At 35.1% G+C, this 19,193-nt stretch overlaps 1 protein-coding gene across 10 annotated transcripts in view; it reads right to left on the bottom strand.

The window, feature by feature from the left end:
* LOC129939616 (ankyrin repeat and KH domain-containing protein mask) overlaps positions 1 to 19,193 on the bottom strand; it is a 55,766-nt gene that overhangs the window by 19,569 nt on the left and 17,004 nt on the right. For 8 of the 10 annotated variants that reach the window (XM_056047690.1, XM_056047695.1, XM_056047697.1 and 5 more), the window contains exons 3-7: positions 11,581 to 11,773; positions 2,580 to 2,682; positions 2,358 to 2,517; positions 1,997 to 2,296; positions 5 to 1,765 (exon numbers count right to left, since the gene is read on the bottom strand). In XM_056047690.1, the coding sequence (XP_055903665.1) occupies positions 5 to 1,765; positions 1,997 to 2,296; positions 2,358 to 2,517; positions 2,580 to 2,682; positions 11,581 to 11,773 (2,517 nt within the window). Of the gene's footprint in view, positions 1 to 4; positions 1,766 to 1,996; positions 2,297 to 2,357; positions 2,518 to 2,579; positions 2,683 to 11,580; positions 11,774 to 12,448; positions 12,483 to 19,193 lie in introns of those variants that run through there. The other 2 variants (XM_056047699.1, XM_056047696.1) reach the window with 2 other exon arrangements.

Raw genomic sequence — 19,193 nt, 5'->3', positions numbered from 1 at the left:
TTACCTTTACCTTTGTGAAATCCCTGATCATATTTCGCCTTCTGCGTTTCTCTTCATCATTAGATATCGAAGTGGTACCAGTTGACAAACATGCAGGAGTAACACCAACAACACCAGCAGAAATATCGTCCTCGCCCAGAGGCTGTGATCGCACTTGCTGAGCTTCAGAGCTTGTAAGATTTAGTTCAAATGGAGCTGGAGGCTGGCGATTTTTACGTAATAGACTCTTCTGCTTGATTGTGTTGGTATTGCTGATGGTAGTTGATGTTCCGGATGGAGTTCCACAATTGACAGAACTTGAACCAGCATGTGTTTGATTTATAGTTTGGGTTACAGGGGTGTTGTTACTGCTAATGAGTTGGTTTACTATGCCTGATTGAGATCTCACTCCGTGAGCGAACCCCTGTTCGAAACAATGAAATAGCCTGCTCTTTGCAATTAGGGCCTCTTGCTGCTGAGCATTTAAGGAATTCGGATCGATGGCAAAACCTTCCGTGGAATTGGCAATTAATGGCTCGTCCAAATAATCCACAGATGGAAATTGTTGCTGGTGGAATAGTTGTTGGTTGGAAACTCTTACTGCCTCAGGTACCTCATGCAAACCTGGTGGAGCGCTAAGCTGCTGCAGTTGTTGCTGCAATTGTTGTTGCAATTGTTTTTGCTGTTGGATGTTGATTAACTGCAGCTGGCCAGCGTTATTGGCAGCATTGTTAATTCCATTAGTCTGCAGTTCGTTCTGATGGTTTTGTATGAGATGGGGATACTTGAAAAGCAACTCAACTACACGCGTATGGCCACCTTTTGCTGCTTCAATCAACATTGTGCTATTGTCCTTAAGCTTATGGTAGGGATCGGCCCCACTTTTAAGCAAAAGCTCCACAACAGCTTGATGACCGCCGGCGCAAGCCAGGGATAAGGGTGTATGATCATTACTAGTTGTTTGTTTGTTAACATCTGCCCCTTTTTGAATTAGGAATTTGACAGTACAAAGGTGACCAGCACGGCACGCCTTCATTAAAGGTGTTCGACCGCCTTCAGATTCATGCTCCAACTCTGCTCCATAGCTAAGAAGTACTTCGGCGGCATCGGTGTGACCATTTTCGGCTGCGTGAGTTAATGCTGTATCTCCTGTTTGTGTTTCGGCATGTACATTTGCTTTGTTTTGCAACAAGAATCGAACCAGGTCAGTGTGCCCTTCTTGGGCAGCTTCCATCAGAGGAGTTGATGCGCCCAATTCCAAATTGGCGCCTTCTTTAATAAGAAACTCAGCCACTTCCATAAAACCACCACAGCATGCTAGCGTTAGAGCAGTCTCTTGCGTTTCCTCAGTTGTTGCGTTGATGTTGGCTCCCTTGTTAAGCAGAAGTGCCACCATTTCCTCATGGCCTTCTCTTGCTGCTTCCATAAGGGGTGTGTAGCCTTCATCATTTACCTCTTCAATATTAGCCCCACGTTCAATGAGTAAAGTTGCCAATTCAACGTGACCGCCACAAGCGGCCAATGTAAGAGGTGATTCAAATGAATCGGTTGGCATGTTAACCTGTGCTCCCGAATCGAGCAGTAAACGTGCCACCTCCACATGACCATCCATTGAGGCTTCCATCAGAGCTGTGTGCATCTCGTCTGTCTTGTGTTCTTGATCTGCTCCAGCTTGCAATAGAAATCGGACCATATTCAAGTGGCCCTTATAGCAGGCCAAAGTAAGAGCACTTTCCTTGAACTCATTCGAATGGGTGTTTATTCCTGCCCCATGTTCGAGAAGGACCTTTTTAAATAGAAATATGTAGTATTGTGAAAAAATTCGAAAATTATAAATATTTTTAACAAAATAACGTTTCAGATAAGATCAAAGGTTGTCATTGACCAAAGCTCAAATTCACGGATTATTAACTCAATCAACATGAAAATTAACTTCAAATCTCGTATCTCGGGTTTTAATCATTAACATTAATTTCGCATAATTTGGTTTAAAACAATCAATCTCTGTGTAACATACCTTGGCAACTTCAACATGCCCAGCTGATGCTGCTTCCATTAATGGTGTATGGCCATTTTCGTTTTGTTCTTCAACATTTGCCCCATGTTTAAGTAGCTCTTTTACCACATCGCAATGGCCACCGGCACATGCAAACATCAGTGGCGTATTACCTGTGGCACAATGAGCATTAACATCAGCATTATGGCTAAGCAAAAGTTTAACAATATCAAGATGACCAGCCGAAGCTGCTTCCATTAGAGGTGTACAATCCTTCTGCCCTTTATCCTCTACTTGCGCAGCTGACATTGCCAATAGAACCTACAAATGTTTTTTTTATTTTATTAAAGTTGCTTATATATATTTTGTGGTCTTAAATTACCTGAGCAAGTTCATAATAACCAGCTGAACAAGCCATTGAGAGCAGAGATTCTCCATCATCAGTGGATTCATTAATATTGATATTTCCTTTGCCCAAAAGTCTTCGTACGGTGTTAACGTCGTTATCATTGCACGCAGCAATTAGAGTACGCGAGAAAATTCTTTAAGAATAAAATAAAAATTGTAATAATCTAGTAAAGCAGCAGGATTTGTATTAACTTACGTTTTATCCCTTGGACTACTTGCACATCTCATTTTAGTAAGAGCTTGTTTAGTCTCATCGATAGCATGGGTTGCGTGTCTTAAAACCGGAGCCTTTTCATTGGCTGTAAATAAATAATTGTTTAATCATGTTAATTGTTTTTAAATTTATGATACAAATTTCAATGTAACAACAATAAAAGAAGAAAATTGCGTGCGGCAGTTAAGGCAATTTTAAATTTGACTTCAAAACAATTTGTGCATTCAAATTGTCATCTCAAGCGTGTTGCTATTTTTCTGTAACCACCAAGAAAATAGTTTAATTCACTTTACAACAAAATGTGTATACATTTATTTTCTACTATCAAAAGTCCACAAACGTTGCTTATTTTCATACCGTTTGTGTTAGGTTTCAGACCCTAACTACATTTCTGTCATAAAAGCTCATAGACCACCTCTTTCAAACAGAGGAAACAAATAGCTGGAGATTTTGATAGTCAAGCCCGTTGTATGGCGCAACGTGATGTACCAAAATCGAAAGACTAATAATTTTAAATACATTTTTCATAACAAGAATTACTTTTTACAGATTTGACAATAATCACAAGTCAAGGCTTGAAAATTACACATACTGTGATAAGCCTTTATAGAGCAAGAGCCCTGATCGGCCCTGCTCTGTTCCGCTCGCATGGATTGCTATATATGCTAAGCGCTCTTGCAACTTCTGCTCAATTGAAAGTGACTGGCAGGATGATAAAATCCTCGAAAATGTGTGGCTGCTAAGGAACCATTGTTTAATAGCTCCCCAAAAAACATATATTAAATTTAGCTTTTATAATATAACGTAAATTGAATTACAAAATATTATAGTTGAGGGGTGTCTGGAACCATACCAAGTGTCTGGCAATGAGTAAAGTGAATTTTGATATTGTTACGAATGAAATAGAAAAAATTGGAATTTTACGCACCTTTGCTACCTGTTACTTGCCAAAGGAACCACTACCCAGGTATCATGGGTGGGGATCGTTCTTACCTGTACTAGAGGCACACATAGACACTTTCAGCTTTTATGACAAAAGATATGTCTGGCCGGCCCGGGCTCTTGGACTATTAAAATAATGTTATTGCAGGTACGAACAAAATATAAGCTGCTTTAAAAAGCTATGTTTACTTCCCTTATTAACAATATAAACACTTTTTAAAAGAAAATAAGTAATAATAGAAAAATAGGTAATATACCAGTCCCAACATTTATTTATAAAAAGCAGAACAAGTTTTCTAAAGCTTTTAATAAATAATAATAGTACCTCAAAAGAATAAGGACTACATTCTCTTACTTATACAGGGCTAGCCAATTTTTACTCATACGAGGGTTGTTACTTTTATTTCTAGCCTAGGTAACAGTAAGTGTTGCCAGGCGCCATCTGACATTTTCAACGGAAAGTTTGACATTTTTAACCATAACCTTCTACAGAACATGTTTCATTTAAGTGCGATTTGTGTTGTTGAAATTAACTCGTGAACATTTTCGTGCGATTATTTTTCATAACTTTCGACGTGGATTATCAAGACAAGAGAGCAGCGATGAACTTAATTCTTTTCTACAGCGATAAAGCACTATCCTATAGCACTGTAAAAAAAAAACAAATTCCGTAGTCCAAAATCTATAATTGTGCCACAAAATATCGATGCTTGCACTGATAAAGCAAGATCGACATGTTACAAATCGTGAGATAGAGTCATCTTTGGGCTTTAGAATGACTAGCATCAATAAGATATTATTCGAACTTTTGGCTGTGAAAAAGATTTTACCGCGTTGGATTACGCATAATCTGATGAACGCTCAAAAGAAGGCTCATGTCGATTGGTGCAAGGAAATGGTGAAAAATACGGGTAATGTGTATGAGCCCGAAACACAACAGCAATCGACTGTATGGGTCTTTCAAGATGAACCAAATCCAACAAAAGTTGTTCGCGGAAGAAGCACATCAAAGCAAAGGTTGCCTGTTTCTTCGGCATTACTGGTCACGTGGCGACAGTAGTCGGTCAATTCTGAATGGTATACGACAATTTGTTTGCCAGAAGTCATCGGAGAATTTGTTGTTTATGTTTATCTTGTTTAATCAGCTGATGGCTGAAAATGGCAGAATTAGTCTGTGTAGAGACAGGACACATCCAGATTGGGCAGAAATAGGGTGGGAATCAAATATTAATGTTCACGTTTCAACAATAGTCTCAAATGCAAGTCATTCATTGAAGAGGTTCGGACAACATAGGAGACTTCATTTGAAGTCAACTGTATTTTTTAAAAGCTAATTTTGACCAAAACAGCTACATTTCAAACTTGGACCTTTACCTTACTAAATTCTACTTTGAGTTCATCCTACAAAAACAATAAAAAATATTGTTACCTACAAAACACTTCTCAGACAAGCTACAAATTGCCTTAGGTTAGGTTAGGTTAAAGTGGGTGTCCATGTCCCATGATAGACAGTTTAATGGTTCATTGTGATACCACATGAATCTTGAGGGTTCCTCCTAAGCTCAATATAACCAGTTTAAGTCCCTTACGAAACGTGAGAGGCTGATTATGCTGATATGATTTAGAACGTTTAGATCGTTAAAGAAGAACTAGGTAATTCTTGCGTTTTAGAGCTAGAGCAGGGCATGTACAGAGAAGCTGAAGAAAAGTTGCCTTAATTAGAAGATAATTTGTTTGGCAGCTGGCCAAGCAGTTACTCGAAACTTTGCATTACTCTCTAGTCCCTTATGTCACCTGAACCTGCCTATTGGATTATAATATAATCGACAATGTTTCCTTAATTCAAGATTAAAACAGGTAAAGATTGTCGTTTGACAACCAGAAACAAATATAATTAAATCCGATCCGAAAAGATTATCGTCTTTTAACACTGAACTAATGAAAGCTTCTATTGATTTGAATTGCATGATTCAGGGAAGCTTTAAGGGGTCATCCCATATGATGGATTCACAAAATCAAATTTTTTGTTTTCATAAATCGCTAGTTTAATAAGTCTAGAATACGGTAGTAAAGGGATTTTTCAAAATTCGAAGTTGTTTTAAAGATACGACTTAGGGCTGTTAAAAAAGGTAAAACAAATAAAGGAATCGGTGGAAAAGGACCAGGTAAACTTAGTGATAAAGTTATTCAAAGAGTCTTTAATGAAGGTTTTGAAGGTAATTTGAAAGTAATGTCGGTTATGGGATGCCGTATAGACCGCGAAGCCCATGCTTATATTGAGAAACGTGATGTGAAGCGAATCTCACGTTCTGAGCGGCACGTAAGTTATGCTGTTAAACAATCGAGAATTGATTCAAGAGCTGAATAATCTGTTTTGCAGGAGTTTCAAGAAGAAGAGGAAGGGATTGAAAGGTAATTTGATATTTTCATAGTTAAGAGGACTTGAAACTTTAAACGATTTTTTCTTAAAACTGTGTTTTTCAAACTTTGACTTGAGATTTGATGGGTTGGATTCAGCACATGTAAACGCATGGAATGAACTATCGACAAGCTAAAATTCCAAAAATGTCGATATTTTTATAGCAAAAAACAAAGCAAACGAAAAATTCACGTTCTGAACGGCGAGGCGAGTAAGTGATGCCAATAAAGAATCCAGCATTGATTCAAGAGCTGAACAATCTGCTTTGAAAGAGTTTCAAGAAGAAAAGGAAAGAATACTCTATGGACCAGGCATCGCCGATTGAAAGGTAAGTTGTTATTTTCATAGTTAAGAGGTTTTGAAACTTTAAACGGATTTTCAAACTTTCCTCCATCGTATCTCAAAAAACGGCTTGACCCAATGACTTGAAATTTGTTGGGTTGGATTCAGCACATTTAAACGGAATCGTGGAGGAAGTGCGAGCCCATTTTTTCGAGGTGGACTTGCTCACATCGGTGTAACTCGTGTTCTTTACAATATTTTTAATTCAAATTTTATATTTAAACTGTCGAACAATGTTAATAAACTTAGGCCCCCATTATGAATAGCGAATCGAACTTAAAACTTTGCGAATTCGCTAATTTCGTATTAGGAATAGCGATTCGCTCAAATTAAGTTCGCTTTAAATGTCAAAACTTTAACGAATTAAGTTCTCGTAGAATTACAAAAAGCGAGAGTTCGCTAATTTAACCGCTCAAATTGTCAAATCCTATCGAATCAAAATATTTAAAAATGTGTGACAAAAGAAAAATGTAGTTTGTGAATTATTATAAAAACCGAAAATAATAATGTTTATTTCAAGAACGAATACAAATCAGTTTGCAAAGCTTGTGGAACTGATGGAAAGGAATCCTGATATTGCTAGAGGCATAGGAGCTTTTGGGTCATTCAAAAGAAACCAGAAAGATTATTGGGAGCAATTTGTAGTAGAATTAAATTCTCTTGGTCCTCCGTCACGTGAGTGAAAAGATTGGCATTGGTGCATTCTTAAATTGTTTTATTTACATTTAAGGAACATTTTTTTTGTACCTAGGTTTGGGTGGACTACAAGCTAAAACTTAAGCAAAAAATTTCATCGAACAAAAAAAAATGTTAAAACCACTGGGCTAGGACCATACAGCCAGATTTCTTTGTCTCCTTTGGAGCAAGGATCTGGGAGTTGTAAGGAATTGGATCTATTTCGAATGTTTCTCCTAATTCTACCCATTGTAATATTTTCTTCGCTCGTAATTTCAAAATCAGTTTCTTCAAAAAACAAATCGACCTTGCTTAACATTATAATTAATTTTTAACAAACAAATGACAATTTATTGAAGAACGCAAATCACAAATTTCACAATAATTATAGCAATTGACATTTTTTAACATTTAACATACGTTATTTCAATGCAATTATTTTTGACAGCACTGATTTTGAAGCGAATGCGGAAGCTCGCTAAAAATAATACCGATATAACCTTCTTACCTTCTACAAAACATGTTTCATTTAAGTGCGATTTGTGTTCACTCGTGAACATTTTCTTGCGACTATTTTTCGTAACTTTCGACGTGGGTTATCAAGACAAGAATGCATCGATGAACTTAATTCTTTTCTACAGCGATAAAGCACTATCCTATAGCATTTAAAAAAAGAAACGTTATAACGAATTCAATCATGGTCGTCGTTCGCTCCAGGACGAATTCCATCGTCCAAAATCGGTTGTTGTGCCACAAAATATCGATGAACTGATAAAGCAAGATCGACATGTTACATATCGTGAGATAGAGTCATCTTTGGGTTTTAGTATGACTAGCATCAATAAGATATTAAATGAACATTTGGCCGTGAAAAAGATTTTTCCGCGTTGGATTACGCATAATCTGATGAACGCTCAAAAGAAGGCTCATGTCGATTGGTGCAAGGAAATGGTGAAAAATACGGTCAATGAGTATGAGCCCGAAACAAAACAGCTATCGACTGTATGGGTCTTCCAACATGAACCAAATCCAACAAAAGTTTTTCGCGGAATAAGCACATCAAAGCAAATGGTTGCTTGTTTCTTCAGCATTACTGGTCACGTGGCGACAGTAGTCGGTCAATTCTGAATGGTATACGACAATTTGTTTGCCAGAAGTCATCGCAGGAATTTGAAAAAAGCAGAATAAGAGGCGAATCATTCTTCATCGTGACAATGCAAGCTCTCACACATCGCTTCAAACAAAGGAATTTTTGACCAGCCAAAACATCGAATTAATAGGTCATCCGCCGTATAGTCCTGATTTGGCACCCAATGACTTCTTTTTATTCCCGCACATTAAACAAATTGCGCGGATACCGTTTTTCGACTCCTGAAAAAGCCGTAGATGCATTCAAAAACTATGTTTTGGAGGCACCTTAATGGGAGTGGAAAAAGTGCTATGAACCCATGCAGTGTATTGCTCTTCATGAAGAATATTTTAAAAAACAATAAAACCAATTTTAATCGTAATTCTTTGTTTTTTTCATTATTAGGCCACAAATATAAGTAGTAGTACCCTTATAAAACAATTCTTTAACGTTAATCGTCAATTTAGTTATCAATTTTAGCAATTAACTGAAATATCTGCTCAAAATTGTTGTTTATGTTTATCTTGTTTAATCAGCTGATGGCTGAAAATGGCAGAATTAGTCTGTGTAGAGACAGGACACATCCAGATTGGGCATACTGTACCTTTTTTCAAATTAATTTCAGAATCAAAGAAATACGCCAGGGTGGGAATCAAATATCAATGTTCACGTTTCAACAATAGTCTCAAATGCAACTCATTCATTGAAGAGGTTTGGACAACATAGGGGACTTCTTTTGCAATCGACTGTATTGGTTGAACGTACATTTTGACCAAAACAGCTACATTTCAAACTTGGACCTTTACCTTACTAAATTCTACCTTGAGTTCATCCTACAAAAACTATCAAAAATATTGTTGCCTACAAAACACTTCTCAGACAAGCTTCAAATTGCCTTAGGTTAGGTTAGGTTAAAGTGGGTGTCCATGATGGAATCGGACACACTTAGGCCAGTTTAATGGCTCATTGTGATACCACATGAATCTTGAGGGTTCCTCCTAAGTTCAATATAAGCAGTTTAAATCCCTTACGAAACGTGAGAGGCTGATTATGCTGATATGATTTAGATCGTTTAGATCGTTAAAGAAGAATTCTCCTAGGTAATTCTTTCGTTTTAGAGCTAGAGCAGGGCATGTACAGAGAAGCTGAAGAAAAGTTGCCTTAATTAAAAGGCAATTTGTTTGGCAGCTGGCCAAGCAGTTTCTCGGAACTTTGCATTACTCTCTAGTCCCTTATGTCTCCTGAACCTGCCTATTGGATTATAATATAATCGACAATGTTTCTTTAATTCAAGATTAAAACAGGTAAAGATTTTGACAACCAGAAACAAATATAATTCGATCCGATCCGAAAAGATTATCGTCTTTTAAAACTATACTAATGAAAGCTTCTATTGATTTATATTGCATGATTCAGGGAAGCTTTAAGGGGGTCATCCTATGTGATGGGTTCAAAAAGTTGATTTTTTTGTCATAGATTGCTAGCTTAATATGTCTAGAATACGGTAGTAAAGGGATTTTTCAAAATTCGAAGTTGTTTTTACAGATACGACTTAGGGCTGTTAAAAAAGATAAAACAAATAAAGAAATCGGTGGAAAAGGACCAGGTAAACTTAGTGATAAAGTTATTCAAGAAGTCTTTAATGAAGGTTTTGAAGGTAATTTGAAAGTAATGTCGGTTATGGGATGCCGTATAGACCGCGAAGCCCATACTTATATTGAGAAACGTGATGTGAAGCGAATCTCACGTTCTGAGCGGCACGTAAGTGATGCTGTTAAACAATCCAGAATTGATTCAAGAGCTGAACAATCTGCTTTGAAAGAGTTTCAAGAAGAAGAGGAAGGAATACTCTATGGACCAGGCATCGCCGATTGAAAGGTAATTTGATATTTTTATAGTTAAGAGGACTCGAAACTTTAAACGAGTTTTTCAAACTTTCCTCCATCGTATCTCAAAAAACGGCTTGACCCAATGACTTGAAATTTGTTGGGTTGGATTCAGCACATGTTAACGCATGGAATGAACAATCGACAAGCTACAATTCCAAAAATGTCGATTTTTGTATAGAACAAAAAAAAAACACAAAATTCGCGAAATTCAAATGTCTCCCAAAAGTTCAATTTTTAATATATTCATTTGATAATAGTTCATTGCATGATTTTAGGCTCACAGTCACAGATTAAAACTCCGTTTACTTTTTTTGTTTTAGATAAGCCAATCAGTCGGAATCGTGGAGGAAGTGCGAGCCCATTTTTTCGAGGAGGACTTGTTCACACCGGTGTAACTCGTGTTCTTTACAATATTTTTAATTCAAATTTTATATTTATACTGTCGAACGATGTTAATAAATGATAATAAACTTAGGCCCCCATTATGAATAGCGAATCGAACTTAAAACTTTGCGAATTCGCTAATTTCGTATTAGGAATAGCAATTCGCACAAATTAAGTTCGCTGTCAAAACTTTAGCGAATTAAGTTCTCAACGAATTACAAAAAGCGAGAGTTCGCTAATTTAACCGCTCAAATTGTCAAATCCTATTGAATCAAAATATTTAAAAAAGTGTGATAAAAGCAAAAGGTAGAGTGTGAATTATTATAAAAACCGAAAATAATAATGTTTATTTCAAGAACAAATACAAATCAGTTTGCAAAGCTTGTGGAACTGATGGAAAGGAATCCCGATATAGGCTAGAGGCATAGGAGCTTTTGGGTCATCCAAAAGAACCCAGAAAGATTATTGGGAGCAATTTGCAGTAGAATTAAATTCTCTTGGTCCTCCGTCACGTGAGGGAAAAGATTGGCGTTGGTACATTCTCAAATTGTTTTATTTACAAAAAGCTAAAACTTATGCAAACAATTTCATCGAACAAAAAAAATGTTCCAACCACTGGGCTAGGACCATACAGCCAGATTTCTTTGTCTCCTTTGGAGCAAGGATCCGGGAGTTCTAACGAATTGGATCTATCTCGAATGTTTCTCCTAATTCTACCCATCGTAATATTTTCTTCGCTCGTACTTTCACAATCATTTTCTTCAAAAAACAAATCGACCTTGCTTAATATTATAATTAATTTTTAACAAACAAATGACAATTTATTGAAGAACGCAAATCACAATATGAGAAAACAAATTTCACAATAATTATAGCAATTGACATTATTTAACATTTAACATACGTTATTTCAATGCAATTATTTTTGGCAGCACTGATTTTGAAGCGAATGCGGAAGCTCGCTAAAAATAATACCGATATTACCGAAGTTCGCTAAAACATTAGCTTTTAGTCGAACGTTCGATTCGCTTTTCATAATGGGGGCCTTAATAAAGTTGTATCTATTTACTGGTCGTAAAAAAAAATCCTTAAAATACAGGCCGTCACAAAGTCGTGACCCCTTAAATTAATCGAAATCTAAAACACTTGATTTCTGTTGTAATTGAACCTGTTATTAGAAGAAATATATTTTGAAAGTCATACCTGCTGCTTCAAAAAGTGCTGTAAGATTTCCCCTAGGATCTGTTGCCGTATCTAAGAGGAAATTGCCACCGACTTCATTGGGATCTTGCAATTCGTCGTCCTCGTCTTCTTCCTCATCGTCACCATCGTCTTCATCGTCATTCCCATCACCATCATTGCCACAACTTTCTGGATCTGATTCTGGAATATCGTCCTAAAAAATAAAACAAAAATTAAGAAAAATTTAAAATTAAATTTTAACGTCACACAATTTAAAGAAAGAAAAAAAAAACAAATAAAAAGTTAACTCTAGCTGCACAGAGTTAAACATTTAAGCATTAATCAAAATTGAATTTATTTATTAGTAATTAAATTAAGAAAGAAAAAAAAAAGAAGGAAATTTGTATTTCTTGTTCGGCAGTGGTAGGGGTTAACCAATGGTGAACTTTCTAGTATTGTTTAATCTCAAAGCCTCATCACATATGGAACACACTTAAGTTTATAAAACTATACAATCAGTCTAGTGTCTAAGGCCAGAACATGCTGCAATTGATACATATCTGCTGACTGGCATAGCCTGCTACACATATCAATTGCGTTGTTGGGTATTTTTTGTTAAATTACTTCGATTAGAGAAATAGTAAGAGGATTTGTAGTTTACGAGTATGTAGTTCGTATACATATACATAAATTATTTTCACACACAAACATAATTAAAATATATATGTTACATAATCCTCTGATCAGTTTTTATTGTTGTTAATTAAAAACGCTTTCTGTTGATTTTTGTTTTTTCAATGTTTTTAGTATTATCTTTATGGTTTATTTTTGTTTGAATTGTTTTAAGCTTAAGTATTGGTAGCTAATATGCATCGAAACGCGAACTTACCAAGAGATCTGGCCTTAGACACAAGCATGCCAGAAGAATCTATAAATGAAACAAAAAAAAAATCCAGAAAAATAAAACAAAAATAATAAACAGAAAAAAAAACAATCGAGACATTTTTCTTATTTTACAAAACCGTTGTTTAGCTTCGTTTGCACCTTGAGTTTTAGGAAAACCATTTTGATGGCGATGATGACAAAGAAACTTATCAACAATCATCGGATAGATATACTTCGCTATGCATACGTAGGTATGTACATTGTACAGTAGGTAAGTAGATACTTGAATATGCAACCATGTCAATATTGCAATCGTGCCCTTGTTTTTCTCTCATCTCAGCGAAATCGACGATTTCACATTTCCAATTAAAGATTTTTTGTTTTTGTTTTTTATTTAATTTTTGAGTTCATTGTCTTTGCGCAGTGGAATGTTAGATTAATAAAAACAGAAATATAAACAGAAAAAAAGAAATCTCCGACACCAGCATTTAAACTCACGAACTGGCACCTTCTTTAAATGTAAAGAGCAAATGTTTTTCTGTTTCTTTATTCACAAGTCACAGCTCAACGACGACGCGACATAACCAGTAAATCTATGTATCTAGGTAAAAAGGTACGTCATACGATAGTCTTATAGCCAGATATTATCTAATAAAGTTTGAAAGCTTAAAAAACAATCAATTGAAGATATTTTACTTTTTATAAAACACAAAAATTCATAGGTACATAAATGATTGTTTACTTGAAGTCCTTTCATTTTCGAATAGGTACATAAGAATATGTATTTTGGAAGATTGGTTCTCAACGGACTGCTGCGCCACCAAATTTATTTTTGAAGAATTATAGTACCTACATTTAAGACTTTCAAGACATTTGATGATTGCATTCAATCTAATGTCCGTATTTCTAAGGAAACTCACCATAAGAATTAAGTACAGTCAAACTTCCCTGTAACGAAATTCTACCTATGTAACGAAGATCTCTCTATTTCTATTCGAATTGATTTTGAGTACACATATTTTTGGTTACTTTTTTGTTGTGTTTTGATCTCCTTATAACGAATTTCCATAAAGTGAATTTTTCTTTAGAACGAACAAATTTTGTTGCTGGAAATCCAAATCTCATACGTCTTTGTTTCCACATAACGAATTTTTTCAAATAATTTTCTGTTAAAAACAGAAAAACATGCAGAGAAAAAAAACTTATAAGGGGATTTCCCCAAGATTTTAATTGCAGGCATTCTGCTTCAGTGAATAAAATTGATAATGTCCCGAAGTAGCATTTCTCTTGAGAAAAAGTTGTTGATAATTAATAAATTTGAAGAACCAGTGACTAAAAAAGCCGTTATTGCTATCGACGAGTTTCGAACCTTTCTGGAGACTAATTTATTTGAATCTATTACCGCCACTGTCAACACCCTGTAACTTATTCTACTACATTTTGTTTTAAACTTTGTACCTTTTTTCTAAATGTGCTGAATTACTTATAACTTAATCTTACATATATGTATAATTGTCATCTTCATCTTATTTCCGATTTCTTGAACTACCGCTGCAGCCAAAGGCCAACTTTGGCAACAATAATGATGGCAACACAAGCCGGAGGTTTTTTGAAAACCCCGAATTGGCTTTAGACATCACAGGTATTAACTTGTTCAAGGTTATTTTAGAAACTTTTTGTAGTAGCCATAATATTGACGCTGAAAAATATGATAAGTATGCATTCGACACAGCAAAATTGTATGTTGGCACCGAATGACGCCTACTATGCACAAGATATTGGTACAAATCATAAAAAGTTCACTGCTTCCAATTGGACAGCTATCGGAGGAAGCTTCAGTAGTAGATTTTAATTGCAAGCACTCTATGTTGAGGCTTCAGTGAATATAATTGAAAATGTCCCGAAGTAGCATTTCCCTTGAGAAAAAGTTGATGGTAATTAATAAAGTTGAAGAACGATTGACTAAAAAAAAACAGATATTGCTATTGACGTGTTTCGAAACTTTCTGGAGACTTATTTATTTGAATCTGTTACCGCCACTGTCAACACCCTGTAACTTATTCTACTACATTTTGTTTCGAACTTTTGTACCCTTTTTTCTAAATGTGCTGAATTACTTATAACTTAATCTTACATATATAATTGTGAAATTCATCTTATTTCCGAGTTCTTGAACTACCGCTGCAGCCAAAGGCCAACTTTGGCAACACCACACAAGCTGGATTTTTTTTTAAAACCCCGAATTGGCTTCAGACATCATAGGTATTAACTTTGAACTGATTTATAGATTTAAGGTTATTTTAGAAACTATTTCTAGAAGCTATAAAATTGACGCTGAAAAATATGATAAGTATGCATTCGACACAGCAAAATTGTATGTAGAACAGTATGGTTGGCACCCAATGACGCCTACTATACACAAGATATTGGTACATGGAAGCCAAATCATAAAAAGTTCACTGCTTCCAATAAGACAACTATCGGAAGAAACTGCAGAAGCCCGAAACAAGCATTTCCGATCGTACCGGCTGAACTTTGCCAGAAAGTTTTCTAGGGAAGAAAGTAACTTAGATGTATATTATAGGCTTTTGTTGAGTTCAGATCCATTTATTAGTTGCTTGAGACAAATAAGAAAACCGTCTCGAAACGTATTTTTACCTGAAACGGTTAAAATTTTGATTACCTGCTGGCCCAAACACAGAGTCAGTAGAGGCATCCGAACCTGAAGATGCCGATTTTTAATGAAATTTTATATTTAAAGAAAACTTGTTAATTCTGTTTCCATTCATTTTTATTTTTTAGCGAATATAGCTCTGTTATATATTACTGTTCTTTATGACCTGACAAATATATGTATGAATGTTTTTATAAATATATACTTATTCTTTATTTTAATTGGACTTAGAACTAAAATAACTCCAAAAATAATTTTGACCGCCTAAATCATTAAAATCTATGTATGTGCGCTGTATATGCAAACTGATTATAGGTATACTTTGTTTCATTATTAATCTTAAATTTGGTTAATCCTTTGGTTTCTAAACCATAAAGTAATTTTATTATTAAATCATATTCTACTTAGTTTAAAAGTATAACAATATATTTCAGAAATTTTAATCTTCTTTAAACTGAATTAACAAATAAAGAAGCAATTGTTCTAAATTGCATTTGGTTGTCTTTTCTTATAAAGAAATTCAAAATTTTCAAGAGCCAAGCGGATAAACCCAACAGAATCTCTCACTTTATTAGACGATTTAGTTGAAAAATAAAAATGGAAGAATGTTATACAAACTAAAATCACCGACTTCTTTAAATAAAAGTAAAAGCAAAACATTTCTGTATAACGAAATAGTTTTCTGGTCCCGTGCAAATTCGCTATAGGGAAGTTTGACTGTATTTACATTCAAGTCACGCAGCAAAAATCATTACGAGGAATACTGATGCATTTTGAATTTGAACAATCAAAAGAATAACATTTGGAAGCATACAAATCGATTTAATAACTTATAAGCAAACCATTTTTTTCATAATTATTGAAAGATCAAAGAGGCATCATAAAAATAACATTGTACATGGATCTTTTGGAAATGGTTTTGTCGAATTCGATCACAATAAACTAAGGTTTTAAAAATTGCTCTGTTGTGGTATCGAGTAAATTGTAAGTATTAGGAAGGCTTTGACTCTTTAAAAACAAATTTCCAAATTGTAGTTAAGATATTTCCAGAGTGGCTGCGGGTTCAGAATCCACACACTTAAACCAAAAGAAAAGCCCCATTGGGATACCACATGAATCCACAGAATTACTTCCTACTAGTCGAACCATATTGAGCTTTTTATAAAGCGAAGAAGATATTTAATATCCTTTTTAGCTAATTCAGTGGGATTATCAAAAGAGTAGTCTCCCAGATGAAGTTTGCGTCTTAGTGAAAAAGCAGTACAAGTGCAGAGAAGGTGGTGATAGTTTCTTATCCTTTATCGGGCATACAGCTCCTGCAGAAGTAATTTGAGGCTACACCAAGTCGTATTTGGAGTCTGCCTATAAGACAGTGTTCCGCAAGGACACCTATTAGATAGCTAATATGAAGTCTGCTTTGAGATAACAAGCCATTAGAGCACTTTACAGTGAAGGCCATATGAGTTGTGTGGCTGCGCAATTGTGCCACCTAGAGTTTGCTATAGCAAAAGCTGTTGTTTCTTTTAGCAGAAGTTTACATGTAGCTATCTTCTCCCTTTTAGGCGAAATAGGTATGACGGTTCCATTTTATGCGAGTTCATCGGTTCTACAATTTCCTGTGATGTCTCTGTGACCCGGCACTCAACAGAGGTGAATGTTAAATTGCTGCGCCATCTCCATAAGAGACGATCGACAATCGAGGGCCGTTTGAGATTTGGTTAAGACACCGTCAAGGAATTTGATAGCAGCCTGACTGTCAGAGAAGATGCGGATTGATTGATTGATTGATTGATTTGATTTATTTAGCATTTATAGTAAATAAATTAAGCTACTTTATAATACAATTATTATATATCTTAAAAATTAGTTTTGACAAATTCATTTACATTGCGCTTATATATATTAAAATTTGTTTCCATTTTAACATGTTCTGGCAAGGAATTAAAAATTTGAAAGCCTTTGTATATTACACTGTTTTGTGTTATTGTGTTTCTATAATTAGGAAGTCGCAAATTATTTACATTTCGCAATTGATATGGTTGGACTTCACCCACATATATAACTAAATCAGAAGTTGATATAGGTAACTCTTTGATCGCTAAAATTTCCGCTTGGAAGACGCTACAATGATTAGGGAGGCGGAATGAGATGCTCAGAAGCAAAGAAACATGTAAGAATATGTATAATTTTAAATAAATACTCCTGACTTTCAGAATTTACCTATATTTTTAAAATTTTTAAATTATTCAAATAAGAATTGTGGGTAAACTTTAATCTAAGCAATCGAAAACGCCTTTTAACAAAGCAGAAAAACCGAAAAAATAATCATCTTGCAGAGTTGCAATGCCCGCAAAAAAAAACAGATAATTAAGTAAGAATTCTGTTTCAGTCACTTTACTTAAAAAATCATTATTTTTAAAATTTCAAAGAAAGTAAAGTACCTAGGTATATTACTTATGTAGGTTTTCAAAGTAGACATATACGTAGGAACATTATCTTTGTTAAAAAGTTTGTGAGTTCTCGTAAAAATAAGACATTCTTTCAACAATCTTACAATACTACCTTTAATCACGTTTTGATGTACATAAACCTATTAGCTGCAGAGAAATTAAAAGACTCAATGCTGACATATGCACGCTTTTCCATGATTTGTCGAGTGTCAGACTAACAAAACAAACAATGGTTAAGTTTGATATCCAAACAAATATTTTGTTTTTTTAATATGATTGCTTTGTAGGTATAAAATAAATAATATTTTATGTACAAACATAAGTATTACAAAAATGTAGAAAATAAATAAATAGTACGTTTCATACGTAGAAAACGAAAGGTATCCAAACAAAAATGTTTCAAGCCAGGGTTGATTATTTATGTATTCTTTGTTTAAATATGACAATGTACAGTTGCGTTCATAAAAAAAGCAGTGCTTTTCAAATAAAACAAAAAGGCTATCAATATCAACGATATACTTTACTTAATTAAACTTCTAATAAAAAACTAAAATATTTTATTCATAATAACAGAAAATCAGTATTATCGATTTTTTACCGTTAACTTTGGCACAGTAAAAACTGTTTGTTAAATATATGGCTGTTCATAAAAATACCAGTGCATGACATAGCACTAGATCTATTACTTAAGAAGTAAGAACAAATGTAATAAGTTATATGAAAGTATACAAATAATGTTAGCTTACAATTAGTACTTTGTTGCATAACCATTGTTTTTTATGATGCTTCGCATCCACGTGGCCTCGCGTCCACAAAAACCTGACACCTCTCGACTGGTATTGCGTTTGACGAATCAAGCACTGCTTCCCACAATTCTTTCGAATTCTTGGGTTTTGCTTTATGAACTGCGTTCTTAAAATCCCCAACCATTTTGCAATGGGGTTAAGGTCAGGATTGAACGGGCCACTCCATCACCAATAACTTCTTCTGCGCAAACCATGATTTTGAATTTTTTGACGTATGCTTTGGGTCTTGTTGGTATACCCAAACCAACGGCATTTCCTTTTCAGCATAGGGTAACATAACCTCCTCGATAATTTTCACATACTCGGTTGTATCTTGTATACCGCCCCATGGGATAAATAGGCCCGACCCCGTAATATGAAAAGCAAGCCCATATCATCATTTTTCCTCCACCATGCTTCACTGCTTTTATAGTGTACCATGGATCGTATGCTGCATTTTAGAATCTCCTCACATATTCTGGACGACCCTTGGCCCAAAATAGACGACTTTGCTTTCATCGCTCCGTAGAACATTCTCCCATTTCTCTTTTGCCCAATCTCTATGCGCTTTAACAAACTCCATTCTGTTTGCCACATGCCTTTTCGTCAAGAATGGTACCTTGCGTGGACTTTGGGCCGGTAGTTTCGGTCTTAAAAGACGTCTTCGTATTGTGAAAGCGCTAACAGACATTTCTTATTTTCCTGGAGCCTATGAAAGGGTTCTGTTTTGCTAACTGAACAATTTTTCTGTCAGTTCTTTCAGTAGTCATACCTTTTGGGCCTCGCATTTTCGGTTTATTTTGCCATTTTAAGGCTTTACTGACCATTTTTGATGAGCAT

Source organism: Eupeodes corollae, chromosome 1, assembly GCF_945859685.1.
Source record: "Eupeodes corollae chromosome 1, idEupCoro1.1, whole genome shotgun sequence".
Taxonomy (NCBI): Eukaryota; Metazoa; Arthropoda; class Insecta; order Diptera; family Syrphidae; genus Eupeodes; species Eupeodes corollae.
This window is presented reverse-complemented; position numbering and strand designations above follow the sequence as displayed.